This window comes from Neoarius graeffei, chromosome 11, assembly GCF_027579695.1.
Source record: "Neoarius graeffei isolate fNeoGra1 chromosome 11, fNeoGra1.pri, whole genome shotgun sequence".
NCBI classification, from domain to species: Eukaryota; Metazoa; Chordata; class Actinopteri; order Siluriformes; family Ariidae; genus Neoarius; species Neoarius graeffei.
This window is the reverse complement of record NC_083579.1, coordinates 20,774,007-20,788,546: the sequence shown is the minus strand read 5'-3', so window position 1 is coordinate 20,788,546 and position 14,540 is coordinate 20,774,007. Positions and strand designations below refer to the sequence as shown.

At 45.4% G+C, this 14,540-nt stretch overlaps 1 protein-coding gene across 1 annotated transcript in view; it reads right to left on the bottom strand.

Annotated features, from left to right (window-relative positions):
• Positions 1-14,540, bottom strand: part of LOC132893630 (ankyrin-3-like) — a 336,414-nt gene that overhangs the window by 162,352 nt on the left and 159,522 nt on the right. The window contains exons 9-11 of the mRNA XM_060932777.1: positions 2,818-3,046; positions 2,472-2,597; positions 1,225-1,347 (exon numbers count right to left, since the gene is read on the bottom strand). Coding sequence (XP_060788760.1) covers positions 1,225-1,347; positions 2,472-2,597; positions 2,818-3,046 — 478 coding nt within the window. The remainder of the gene's footprint in view (positions 1-1,224; positions 1,348-2,471; positions 2,598-2,817; positions 3,047-14,540) is intronic.

The window sequence follows — 14,540 nt, the reverse complement described above, 5'->3', positions numbered from 1 at the left end:
GAACACTTTAAGGCACTAGAGTCACTGAGGCAGGCAGGTTTCACAGCTAACCCAAAAAAGTGTGCAATTGGATGGGTGGAATTACAGTATCTGGGTCTTCACTTGGGTCACGGGCAGGCGCATCCCCAAATTGACAAGACTGCAGTGACTGTGGCCTGCCCGAGGCCCAAGACCAAAAAGGGGGTGAGACAGCTCCTGGGGCTGGCTAGCTATTATCGCAGGTTTATAGCTAATTATTCGAACATCACCAGCCTGCTGACTGATCTCACTAAAAAGGGGGCACTAGTTCTGGTCCAGTGGATGGAGCAGTGCCAACAGGCATTCACTAAGGTAAAAGTTGCACTGTGTGGACAGCCACTTCTACACTCCCCTGATTTCTCTCTCCCTTTAATTTTGCAGATGGTGGCATCAGTCAGACGCCTGGGGGCCATTCTGTCCCAGAAGGTGGAGGGTGAGGAATGTCGAGTGCTGTACATCGGCCATAAACTCTCGATGTGTGAAAGTAAGTACAGCACTATTGAGAATGAGTGCCTGGCCATTAATTGGGCAGTCCTCACCCTCCCATACTACCTGCTGGGGCACCACGCACCCCTCCAGTGGCTCCACCACATAAAGGATGTAAATATGCAGATCACCCATTGGTATCTTGCCCTCCAGCCATTTAAATTTGAGATGCAGGCCGGACGGCTCCTTGGACGGCTCCCCAGCCTGAGTCAGGCGGTGGGGGTATGTGGCAGTAGGGGCATGGCCGAGCATCAGTTTGTGAATGGAGGGAGGGGCCAGGGAAGGTCAATGGCAAAGTCAGTACACCTGTTCCCAATTAACCTTGTGTCTGTGTGTTTTGCAGTGACTGCAGAGAGTAGAAAGCATGGAGAGAGCAAAGAGAGGGGATATCTCTCAACCCGAGCACGTGTGTGTGTGTGTGTGTGTGTGTGTGTGTGTGTGTGTGTGTGTATAAAGCTGAAAAGCAAAGAAAATCTTGAAAATAAAAGTTTGTGTGAACAGCATTTCCTGCCTGCCGGGCTTCAGTAGGAATACTGAATACCCGCTTCAGGGATTCACTACAATTCTTATGTCACTTTTTGTGTCTTTCTTTGTGTGTGTGTGTGTGTGTGTGTGTGAGAGAGAGAGATTGTATGTACTGTGTTCTAGGAGTATGAAGTCATCTATGTCAGTGTGCATGTGTCTGAAAGATAGGGAGATTATTTGTATTCTTTTTTGCACCTTCTTTTGTTCTGGCAGTGTGAAATTAAGATTGCAGATAGCGCTCTGTGGAAGGCCTTTAGTAGTCTTCGGCTCTTTGAGAAATGATAGTCTTCCATATGGCTCCTGTTCCATGTCCCACACCTAAGCAAACCAGAAAGTATATACAGATACATGTACAGCAATCATAAGTGTACTCTGTGGTTGGCTGAAGAGAGCAACTGGACTTGCTTGAAGATTCTTGAAAACGTTTCGCCTCTCGTCCTAAAAGCATCCTCAGTTCTGTCTGACTAAAGGGAGTATCCAGTATTTATCCTCTCATGGATCATCATAGAATCCGAATCAGAATGCTGATGGCTGCATTGTAGGTGGCTGATAAAAGATGTCATAGACACCCACCTCTGTTCAATGATGGTCATTCCAGATTGACAAAAATGAACGATCCTCTCTGGCTAAGATGTCTGCCAGTTTTCTGGAAGTCCTCTCATACTCCCGCACCAGTCAAAGGGATCTCATCCCAAAGTGCGTAGAAACATATCTGTGACGAATCTCAGTCATCCAGGTACATAGTAATCTGTGGTTGGTTGAAGAGAGCAACTGGACTTGCTTGAAGATTCTTGAAAACGACTATGAGAGGACTTCCAGAAAACTGGCAGACATCTTAGCCAGAGAAGATCGTTCATTTTTGTCAACCTGGAATGACCATCATTGAATAGAGGTGGGTGTCTATGACATCTTTTATCAGCCACCTACAATGGAGCCATCAGCATTCTGATTCGGATTCTATGATGATCCATGAGAGGATAAATACTGGATACTCCCTTTAGTCAGACAGAACTGAGGATGCCTTTAGGATGAGAGGCGAAACGTTTTCAAGAATCTTCAAGCAAGTCCAGTTGCTCTCTTCAACCAACCACAGATTACTATGTACCTGGATGACTAAGATTCGTCACAGATAAATCATAAGTGTACATACAGCACACATTTTATCACATAGATGTAGATGATACTACCATAACAAAGTTATGGTAGTATCATCAGTTCAAAAGCACCAGTGGACATGATAGCATTATATATCAATTAATTCCATTCCTTTTTTCCAAACATAAATCAGTATCCATAACTTGTCCCATATAATATCTCTGTCAGAAGTGGAATGAGCCATGACCAGATAATTACACTGCAGGACTGACAGTTTCTTACTCATTCTATCTCTCACACACAAACCCATCCAAACAAACACACCTTCCACACATAAATATACACACCTTGACATTGAAAGGTAGTCGGTTCTCTCTGAAGGCATGGAAGGTAAAAACAAGCTGCTGGCTGGTCTTGCTGACAGGATACAGATTGCCATAGCAATATACATAGATGAGCTTTCCCTCTGAAATCTGCAGTTAGTGCAACAGGACCAAAGAAAACCACCTTGGCTTATGCTTGTCCAATATCATTACACATTAAGGAAAAAATTTGCATAATATGCTGTATGCAAAAAAGGTTTGTAGGTGTGCCTATGTATGTACACATGAACAGCCATGTGTTTAATTGTACTTAACTGTAATTGTCTACAATTAAGCCATTGTCTGTGTTCAACCAGCAAATGTGCATCACCTCAACATCTTTGCTCCTTGCCACTTCTTCAAAGTTTTCCTGCTGCTCAAGTGTTTTGTCCACCTTATCATCAGTCATACAGAAGCAACGCAGCTGTGCTTCTGCAAAGTCAATGGGCTTTACAAACACTACAAATGTGGCAAGGTATGGCACACAAATCAACTCCTTGTAAATTGGGGTTGCCAGAGCAACTGTCTCATTCACTTGTGGACAGTCTGCCAGCCAGAATCTGCAAAGAAAAATTCAGAAAATGAGAGAGAGGCAAATTGCTAAGAAGAGTGGAAATAAGTAAACCAGATGTCAAACCTGTCATTACTATAAAGAAGTTTCAGAGATCAAGTCAGGTTAACAAAGGAGACTGATCATCAGTACCTCAGTGCCTACCTAAGACAGAAATGTTGGTGCTGAAGATGCTGTTCATTTTTAAATAAATAAATCTCATCTCATCTCATTATCTCTAGCCGCTTTATCCTTCTACAGGGTCGCAAGCAAGCTGGGGCCTATCCCAGCTGACTACGGGCGAAAGGCGGGGTACACCCTGGACAAGTCGCCAGGTCATCACAGGGCTAACACATAGACACAGACAACCATTCACACTCACATTCACACCTACGGTCAATTTAGAGTCACCAGTTAACCTAACCTGCATGTCTTTGGACTGTGGGGGAAACCGGAGCACCCGGAGGAAACCCACGCGGACACGGGGAGAACATGCAAACTCCACACAGAAAGGCCCTCGCCGGCCCCGGGGCTCGAACCCAGGACCTTCTTGCTGTGAGGCGACAGCGCTAACCACTACACCACCGTGGCGCCTAAATAAATAAATAAATAAAATCAAGACTCATCACAACCCTAATCCAGAAAATGTGAATACAGTCAACTTGAGATTTTTGGTGCACTTTATGAAAAAGAGCAAAAATTGATATGTAAAACAAATATGTGCTCACTTATATGGGGACACTGTAGAGGTTTTTTTTTTAGCACCCCAACAATTAAAGATCCATCAATCACAATGCAAAGTCTTTCCAGAGACAATCTTGCTTAAATTCCTTAAACTTCGCAAAAATTGTGATGTTAAGCGCTCCAAGACCACTATTCCCAAACATCAATGATTGAGCACCATACTTTACATGCTGTCATTATGTGCGTGTATGTGTGTGTGTATGTGTGTGTGTGTGTGTGTGTGTGTGTTTTATTTATTTGTTTATTTTAATAATGCAGCCCCCTTATTCATCAATAGTACATGGCAAAGTTCAGTTTTAATTTCCGGTCACACTTTTTTTGAATGGCAATCATTTATAAATGATTCATGCAATGCTTACGAATGCAGTCATTCTTAAGCATTGCATGAATCATTTATAAAACAATGCAGTAGGATTTCACCAAAATTCAGTAGTTTGTTTTCACTAACAACACATTAATGTAGCTTTGATCCACCATCATATTACCTTTTAGTCTATGTAGAGTATATATTCTAGATTATGAATACTGACGAGAATTAGCTGTTTCTCAACTGAAATGTTGGTGATCTGTTTGCATTCAAACCTATTAACAATTGTAGCTTTACTTATTTAAGAAAGCCACGTGTCAGTTAAATGAATGCTTTTTGTGCCCTCAAACTAAAATAGCAATAAACTTTGCTATAAAATTTATAAATTTTGCTATAAAACTGCTACAGTGCACTATATACATCCTTTACAATTTTGCTTATTTAGCAACTAAATAAGTGCACTGGAGGCAGAAGCAAGCGCAGACTTGTTTTATTATCTGCATTAACGCGAAACAAAAAAGCAGGAAACAACTAAAACATAATCCTGGGCACAAGAATATGAAGAAACAAACTCAAGAACATGTAACATGGTTAAACAAAAGTTTAACACAAAACGAGACATGAACGCACACCAAACTCAGGCTTATATAGATGAATTCATAATTACACAAACAAAAACAGGTGTGTGTCTTTAACTATGTGAAAGTTTGTTCTCCAGGTAACATGATCCAATCAAGCTGTAATTGGGGAGCATAGTTTAGCACACAAACAGGTGCCAACCTGACCTCTAAGGATCTCTGGTACTCCTACCCTGTACTAGGGGAGGCCCAGGCCTGCTGATCTTTATGCCTGGTGCAACCAGAGGTGGGAGCACTGGGTGTGGGGTTGCTGGAAGAAAAGGCAGTTTCAACAGAGGGGCATGGTGGGCAGGTGACAATGTCCTCGAAGGAACTTGGGGTCACAGCAGGTTGGGCCTCAAGCTCAAATATCACTGGTGTGAGCCCAGCATAGGAAAACATCACATCAGCTTTGAAGATGGGCACTGCACTCAGAGCTGTCTCATTGGCCTGTGATGTGGGCATTGCAATGGGAGTCATTTCATTGGCCTCAGATGTGGCCATTGCACTGGGAATCATTTTGTTTGCCTCAGACATGACTGGTGCTATTGGCACTTGGCAGCGAGAGCCTGGTTGATGCACTGGTTATGCCCCCCACTCAAAAATTTCTTCAGGGGAACAACTCGCTGAGTTGACCCAGCATGCTGAAGCTCCGTTTGAGGTCCTGCTGCTCTTCCTGGAGCTGTCTCAGCTGGGGCCACTTGGCAGATGTAAAAGTCCATTGCTTCCATCCATTTCAATTCAGTTTTATTTGTATAATGTTTGTAACAATTGTTACAAAGCAGCTTTACAGAAATATATAAGTTCCAGATATTAATTTCAAATATATGAAGTTATAAATTTACTTCTAATGAGCAAGCCAAAAAGCAGCAGTGGCAAGGAAAAACTCCCTAAGACAACATGAGAAAGAAACCTAGAGAAGAACCAGACTCAGAAGGGAACCCATCCTCATCTGGATGACACCAGATAGTGTGATTATAAATAATTCACTTCTATAAATGTGTGCTACAGTATATGGTGAAAAGGTGCAATTTTGTAATCAGGAAAGTCATACTAGTTCTCATCTCTCATCTCATCTTATCTCATTTTCTTCTGCTTATCTGGGGGCCAGGTCGCAGAGGCAGCAGTCTGAGCATGGAAGCCCAAACTTCCCTCTCCCCAGACACCTTGGCCAGCTCTTCGGGAAGAACACCGAGGCGTTCCCAGGCTAGCCAAGAGACATAGTCCCTCCAGCGTGTCCTGGGTCTTCCCAGGGGCTTCCTCCCGGGGGAACATGCCTGGAACACCTCCCCAGGGAGGCGTCCAGGAGGCATCCGAAAGAGATGCCAGAGCCACCTCAGCTGATTCCTCTCAATGTAGAGGAGCAGCAGCTCTACTCTGAGCTCCTCCCGAGTGACTGTGCTTCTCACCCTATCTCTAAGGGAGCGCCCAGCCACCCTGTGAAGAAACTCATTTCGGCCGCTTGTATCCGCAATCTTGTTCTTTCGGTCATTACCCAAAGCTCATGACCATAGGTGAGAGTCGGAACGTAGATGGACCGGTAAATTGAGAGCTTCGCCTTTTGGCTCAGCTCCTTCTTCACTACGACGGACCAGTCAAGTGACCGCATCACTGCGGAGGCTGCACCGATCCGCCTGTCGAGCTCACATTCCATCCTTTCCTCACTCGTGAACAAGACCCAAAGATACTTAAACTCCTCCACTTGAGGTAGGACTTCTCCACCAACCTGAAGAGGCCAAGCCACCCTTTTCCGGTTGAGAACGATGGCCTCGAACTTGGAGGTGCTGATTCTCATCCCAGCCGCTTCACACTCGACTGCAAACCGCCCCAGTGCATGCTGAAGGTCCTGGTTTGAAGAAGCCAACTGGACAACATCATCTGCAAAAAGCAGAGATGAAATCCTGTGGTTCCCAAACAGGATTCCCTCCAGCCCCTGGCTGCATCTAGAAATTCTGTCCATAAAAATTATGAACAGAACTGGTGACAAAGGGCAGCCCTGCCGGAGTCCAACATGCACTGGGAACAGATCTGACTTACTGCCGGCAATGCAAACCAGACTCCTGCTCCATTCATACAGGGACCGGACAGCCCTTAGCAAAGAGCCCCAAACCCCATACTCCCGAAGCACCCCCCACAGGATACCATGAGGGACACAGTCGAATGCCTTCAGTCCTCGAAATTAATGGTGTCCCGATGGCCACTGGCCACTAAAATTTAGGCCGGAACAACTAAAAAAATCACTTTGGGACATTTTTTGGACAGTAGAAAAATAATCAACATCAGAATGTCAGCCACGCGACCCAGCTTTCGGCTCCCAAAAAGCCCCCCGAATTTGATCTGTGCTCTGCAATTACAGCGCGCGTGGGAGCCAGAGACGCTCTGATTCATGACCCCGCCCATCACCTTTGATCTGTATTCAGCATTATTACAGCGCGCGTGCGAATAACTTTCCCGCCAGTTCGCCGACATTCTATCCATGTCAACAATATTCAACCAATCACAGCTTCCAGCCAATCAAGGCATCCACCAAATATGACAAACTGCAACTGTTTAATGTTCGAATATTCCCAGAATACGTTCGGTAAAACTCCCTAGCACGAATCATCCCAAATCACGCTTTCCTGACGATCTTTGTAAAGAATCGTGAGCTCGGTGATGTTCGGGAGATCAGCTGACAATGCCAAATATGGTAAACCAGCAAAGCTCGGGAATGTACGGTGTAGTTCGAGCTACCTCGTGAGTTTCGGTAAACTTCGCCAAGTTTCCCGCGAAATGATGAGTGGAATTGCCGAAAAGAGAAATATCAGTATGTTGTGATGTTGGGTCATGGCACAGAGGACAATTCTCACGTTTTTTTCCTCGCGGGATGCCCCAGCGTCGACGGGAGTGACAAGGACGGCCACAGTCACTGCTCCAACAAATTCAGTGACACCTGACAATGTTGTTCGGCCCGATTGTCGGCCTCCAGATCATACAGATGAGGGGGGCGCTGACGTAAGGAGGGAGGGGGGCTTGGGAGCGATCACTGACGAAGGTCATTCGGGCGAGCGGCCAGTGAAGAAGTCCAAGATCTCACATGGAGGTAAAGTGCCCAAAACAGCCCCAGTCACTGCTCCGACAACTTCAGTGACATCTGACGTTCAGCCCGATTGCCGGCCTACAGATGAGGGGGGCGCCAATGGAAGTGATGAAGGGGACTCAGGAACAATCACAGACAACAGCCTTTCGGGCAAGCGGCCAGCGAAGAAGTCCAAGTCCTTGGTATTTTTTCTTCCACTTCAATATTATTGGCGCCAAATTAGTTTTTTCATTAAACTTTAAAGTAAGGGAAATTCCATTAGTGTATAAATTTTTCATAAATTTAGTACCTACAATAAGGCCTTATTCTTGTTTGACATTCAATCTGATTTCAGTAAACTGTTCCTGGCTGTAATGACCAAGGCTATTTTATTTATATTATTTTCCTGAAAACCAGGTTGGGACAGTCCATCCTCACTTTGGGACAGTTGGAATTTATTTTTGGGACAGTTCTGGGACGATAGGGAAAAAAGTTAATTTCGAGGCCTGGCCTTCTCCAGATCCACAAAGCACATGTGGACTGGTTGGGCAAACTCCCATGAACCCTCGAGCACCCTATGAAGGGTATAGAGCTGGTCCAGTGTTCCACGACCAGGATGAAAACCGCATTGTTCCTCCTGGATCCGAGGTTCGACTATTGGCCGAATTCCCCTCTCCAGTACCCTGGAGTAAACCTTCCTGGGGAGGCTGAGAAGTGTGATTCCCCTATAATTGGAGCACACTCTCTGATCCCCTTTCTTAAAAAGAGGGACCACCACCCCGGTCTGCCACTCCAGAGGCACTGTCCCCGACCGCCACGCGATGTTGCAGAGGCGTGTCAGCCAAGACAGCCCCACAACATCCAGAGACTTGAGATACTCAGGGTGGATCTCATCCACCCCCGGTGCCTTGCCACCAAGGAGCTTGCAAACCACCTCAGTGACTTCGGCTTGTGTAATGGACGAGTCCACCTCTGAGTCATGAGCCTCCGCTTCCTCAATGGAAGATGTGATGGTGGGATTGAGGAGATCCTCAAAGTATTCCTTCCACCGCCTGACAATATCCCCAGTCGAGGTCAACAGCTCCCCACCCGCACTGTAAACAATGTTGGCAGAGTACTGCTTCCCCCTCCTGAGGCACCAGATGGTTTGCCAGAATTTCCTTGAGGCCAACCGATAGTCCTCCTCCATGGCCTCACCGAACTGCTCCCAGTTCCGAGTTTTTGCCTCCGCAACTGCCTGAGCTGCGGCATGCCTGGCCTGCCGATACCCGTCAGCTGCCTCAGGAGTCCCGGAGGCCAACATAGCCCAATAGGACTCCTTCTTCAGCTTGACGGCATCCCTTACTTCCAGTGTCTACCACCAGGTTCGGGGATTGCCGCCATGACAGGCCTTGCGGCCACGGCTCCGAACAGCCGTGTCGACAATGGAGGCAGAGAACATGGTCCACTCAGACTCAATGTCCCCTGCCTCCCTCGGAAACTGGGAGAAGCTCTCCCAGAGGTGGGAGTTAAAGACCTCCCTGACAGAGTGCTCAGCCAGACGTTCCCAGCAGACCCTCACCATACGTTTGGGCCTGCCAGGTCTGTCCAGCTTCCTCCTCCACCAGTAGGATCCAACACACCACCAGGTGGTGATCAGTTGATAGATCAGTCCCTGTCTTCACCTGAGTGTCCAAGACATAGGGCCAGAGATCAGATGAAACAACGACAAAGTCGATCATCAACCTCCGACCATCGACCTGGTGCCACGTGCACTTATGGACACCTCTATGCTCGAACATGGTGTTCCTTATGGACAAACTGTGACTAGCACAGAAGTCCAATAACAAAGCACCACTCGGGTTCAGATCAGGGAGGCCGTTCCTCACAATCACACCCCTCCAGGTGTCACTGTCGTTGCCCACGTGAGCGTTGAAGTCACCCAGTAGAACAATGGAGTCCCCAGTCTGAGCACCTCTCAGTACCTCTCCCAGGGACTCCAAGAAGGCTGGATACTCTATGCTGCTATTCGGCCCGTCGGCACAAACAACAGCAAGAGCCCTCTCCCCGACCTGAAGGTGCAGAGAGGCGACCCTCTCATTCACTGGGGTAAACTCCAACACATGCTAAGCTGGGGAGCTATAAGCAAGCCCACACCAGCCCGCCGACGCTCACCGTGGGCGACTCCAGAGAAGTAGAGAGTCCAGCCCCTCTCGAGGAGCTGGGTTCTGGAGCCCAAGCTGTGTGTGGAGGTGAACCCAACTATCTCTAGCCGGTACCTCTCAACCTCCCGCACAAGCTCAGGCTCTTCCCCCCCAGCAAAGTGACATTCCATGTCCCAAATGCTAGCTGCTGTGTTCAGGGATCAGGTCGTCGAGGCCCCTGCTTTCGACTGCCACCCAATCCACACTGCACTGGGCCCCTACGACTACCTCTGTGAGTGTTGAACCCACAGGAGATCGGGCCCACGTCACCGCTTCAGGCTGAGTCCGGCTGGGCCCTGTGGGCAAAGGCCCGGCCACCAGGCGCTCGCATACAAGCCCCAACCCCAGGCCTGGCTCCAGGGTGGGGCCCCGGCTGCACCATACCGGGTGACGTCACGGTCCTTGATTTTTTTATTTCCATAAAGGGTTTTGGTGAACTGCTCTTGGTCTGGCCTGTCACCTAGGACCTGTCTGCCTTGGGAAACCCTAACAGGGGAGTAATGCCCCCGACAACATAGCTCCTAGGATCATTCAAGCACACAAACCCCTCCACCACAATCAGGTGGCAGTTCTAGGAGGGGGTCATACTAGTTTTAACAGAAAATTTATTTTGTTGAAATTCACTGATGGAGACTTGAGTGCTATTTGTGGCAACTGCAGACCTAAAGTTATCATGGCAATTGTAGGCCTAAGTCATTGTAGCAAAACTGTGTCAGTTGCAGTCCAAAGTCATCTTTGTAGTTTCTCAGTGCATTTTGTTGTCTTATTGTCACTTCCATCACCATGGAGAGCCCTGCCCTGCCAGTCATAACCTACATCCCAGAAATTTACGATGAATTTCTTGAAGTATTCAGCAATGCCAAGGCCAACAGCTTGCTGCCTCACAGACTTTATGATTGTGCAACTGACCTTTTCCCTTGCACAATGCCCCATGCAATTGCATTTACCCTTTATCCCTTACTGAACAACAAGCCATAGAATAATATATCCAGGAAGCCCTCCAACAAGGTTATATCTGGCCATCCATGTCTCCAGTGTCATATAGCTTCTTCTTTGTGGAGAAAAAAAGAGGACTTTGTCCTTACATTGACTATTGGGACCTAAATCAGATCATGCTGAAATTTACCCATCTTCCACCACTGGTGCTCTCTGCCCTTTAAACAACAATGCTCAGCCAAGATCTTCACAAAGGTAGATCGCCACAGTGCTTACAGTCTCATATGTAATCAACCAGGTGATGAATGGAAAACAGACTTCAACACCACCTCTGGTCACTAGGAATAGTCTGTGATGCATTATGGGCTCCCTGGTTCTCCCTCAGTGTTCCGGTGCTTGATAAATGGTGTTTTGTGAGACATGCTGGGTAAATTCATAATTGCCAATATTGACAACATTTTAATTTACTCCTCTTCCCTTGACAGTCACATGGCCTATGTTAAGCAGATCTTGTCCTGTCTCCTAAAGAATCAGCTCTATGTAAAAGGGAAGAAGTGTGAATTCAATGTCCCCACTATCTCATTTTTGGGTTATGCCATTAGCCAAGAGGGATAGCTATGGATGAAGCCAAGGTGGCTGCAGTTACTGAGTGGCTGTCACCCCAGACTCTTAAAGAGCTCCAAAATGTCATAGGTTTCACAAATTTCTTCAGAAAGTTCTTATGGGGTTTTAGCTCCATTGCCTCCTCTCTCACATCTCTTTAATAAGGGCCCCAAGAAACCATCATGAAACACCCAGCTCCATCTAAGCCATTCATCATAGAAGTGAACACCCCCAAATCAGGAGTGGGTGTTGTGTTGCCCAATACTTCAATGAAAGCCCAAAACTCAATTTGGTGACCTTCTTATTGAAAAAAAAAAAAAAAAAAAAAAAAAAAAAAATATATATATATATATATATACACACATTATACGCACACATACATATACACACACACAGCAGAACAAAATTATGATATCAGAAACCATTAGTTATTTACAGTCAATCTAACTTGAGAAGAATGGCAACACTGGCTGGAGGAGACAGCTCATCCCTTCAAATTTTTACATACTACAAAAACCTTGAATACCCCAAGACTGACTCCCCATCAAGCCTGGTGGGCATTATACTTCACCAGGTTTAAATTCACACTGTTTAATCAACCTCAAAATATCAGCTGCAAACTCTCCCCTATCTCATTTACAAGACCTGTATTCAGCATATTGGCCTAAAAATATTACTCCACACACCCTGCCAACCGCCTTTTTATAACTCCTCCCTCAGGAAAAAGACTCAGGGCTATCAAAAGTAAGACATCCTATTTCCTTAACACCACCTATTACAGAATTGTCAAATCACTAAATAGCTCACCAACTCTGCATCAGCCTGTTAAAAACACAAAAGAACTAAATCAGTAAGTTTTTAAGCCATTTTTTTGCTATACCCCAAAGCACTAGACTCTTTTGCATTAGATCCTACTGTTTTACTGTTTATTTATTTATTCATTCATTAGAACAAACAATAAAAACAGTTAAAGAAGGAACAATAAAATAGTATGAATGAATATTCATACTATTTTATTGTTCCTTCGTTAACTGTTTTTATTGTTTGTTCTTACTGTGGGTTGTCTTGTCATAAGCATTTCTTCTTCTTCTTCTTCTTTTGGCTGCTCTTGATTAGGGGTCACCACAGTGGATCTTTCATCTCCATTGCTCCCTGTCTTCCGCATCCTTCTCTACTACACCTGCCACTTTCATATCCTCTCTCACCACATCCATGTATCTCCTCTTTGGCCTTCCTCGTTTTCATGTGCCTGGCAGCTCCATCCTCAACATTCTCCTTCCCACATGCTCTGCATCTCTTCTCAGGATGTGCCCATACCATCTCAGTCTCATCTCTCTTAGCTTAATTCCCAAGCTCTCCACATGTGCTGTCCCTCTGATGTGCTTATTCCTTATCCTGTCCAACCTTGTCACTCTCATTGCAAACCTTAACATCCTCAACTCCACCACCTCCAACTTTGCCTCCTGTCTCTTCGTGAAGGGTATGGTCTCCAATCCATACATCACAGCTGGTCTCACTACTGTCTTATACATCTTACCTTTCACTTTTGCTGGGACTTTCCTATCACAAATGACTCCTAAAATCCTTCTCCAACTGCTTCACCCTGCCTGCACTCTCTCACCTCACTATCACAGCCCCCATTTTCCTGCACAGTTGACCCCAGGTATTTGAATTCACCAATGTTCTTTACGTCTACTCTTTGCATCTTCACTACACTCTCATCCCCATTCCCACTGATGCACATGTATTCTGTTTTGCTACTGCTCACCTTCATTCCTCTTTGTTCCAATGCATACCTCCATCTCAACAAAGCCAACTCAACCTCCTTTCTACTTTCACCACATATCACAATATCATCCGCAAACATCATGTTCCATGGTGATTCTTGCCTCACTTCGTCCGTGAAGCTATCCATCACTATGGCAAACAAGAAAGGACTCAAAGAAAATCCTCGATGAAGTCCCACTTTCACCTTGAACCATTCAGTTGTTCCAACTGCACACCTCACTGCTGTTTCACTGTTCTCATACATCTTGCACCACTGTAATATTCACGCCACACTTTCTCATACAATACCATAACTCATCTCTCGACACTCTATTGTATGCCTTCTCCAGGTCTACAAACACACAATGTAGCTTTCTCTGGCCTTCTCTGTACTTTCTGTACTTCTCTTTGCTTTCTCCATTCACATTCTTAAAGCAAAAATTGCATCTGACGTGCTCTTCTTTGGCATTAACCCATACTGCTGTTCACAGATTGCTACCTCTTTTCTCAGTCTCGCCTCCAATACCCTTCATGGTGTGTTTCATCAATTTTATGCCTTTGTAATTACTGCAGCTCTGCAGCCCTTATTCTTGTATATTGGGACTAGCACACTCTCCATTCATTCGGCATTTTCTCATTCTCTAAGATCTTATTAAACAATCTCGTTAGGAACTCCACAGCCATCTCACCCAAACATCTCCAAGCCTCACACTGAAAAAAGGGGAAACGAGGGGTTGTTGAATTTTTAAGTAATTATTTAGTATATGAAAAATAACTGGTTTATGTTCCTTCTCCAAACATGTATAAATCATATAGAACTATCATATTCTTGGGGGATGAACAATCTTCGAGATAAATTCATGTTAAGAATAAATAAAATGGTTATGTTTCCTTTGAATCTCCGCCCACTCTGAATTCCAAACCCAACCATTATTATCACTGGAACCAAGCACCATCTTTCCTTTTCTCTCCTGCTGGGACCAGAGGAGCTCATCTGCGGTAGTTGAGAGAATAAAAGAAGATTTAAGGACCTGTTTGCAAGGTAAAATGGCTAAATCTTTCCAAAATGGTTCAGAGTTCGAGGGAACCACTCTAGATCCAGTGCTTCATACTCTATATCAAATAATAAGCTAAGCTCATGTTAATAGGAAGGCTGGCTAAAGTTAACGTTCACTAGTGTTGGCATGGCTAATTAACTGTGGTGCGTAATTGACAAAGAACATGTATGTTGTTAGTTATGTCTGTTAGGAAATAAATGCACATTACTTCATTTGTCTAATTGAAATACT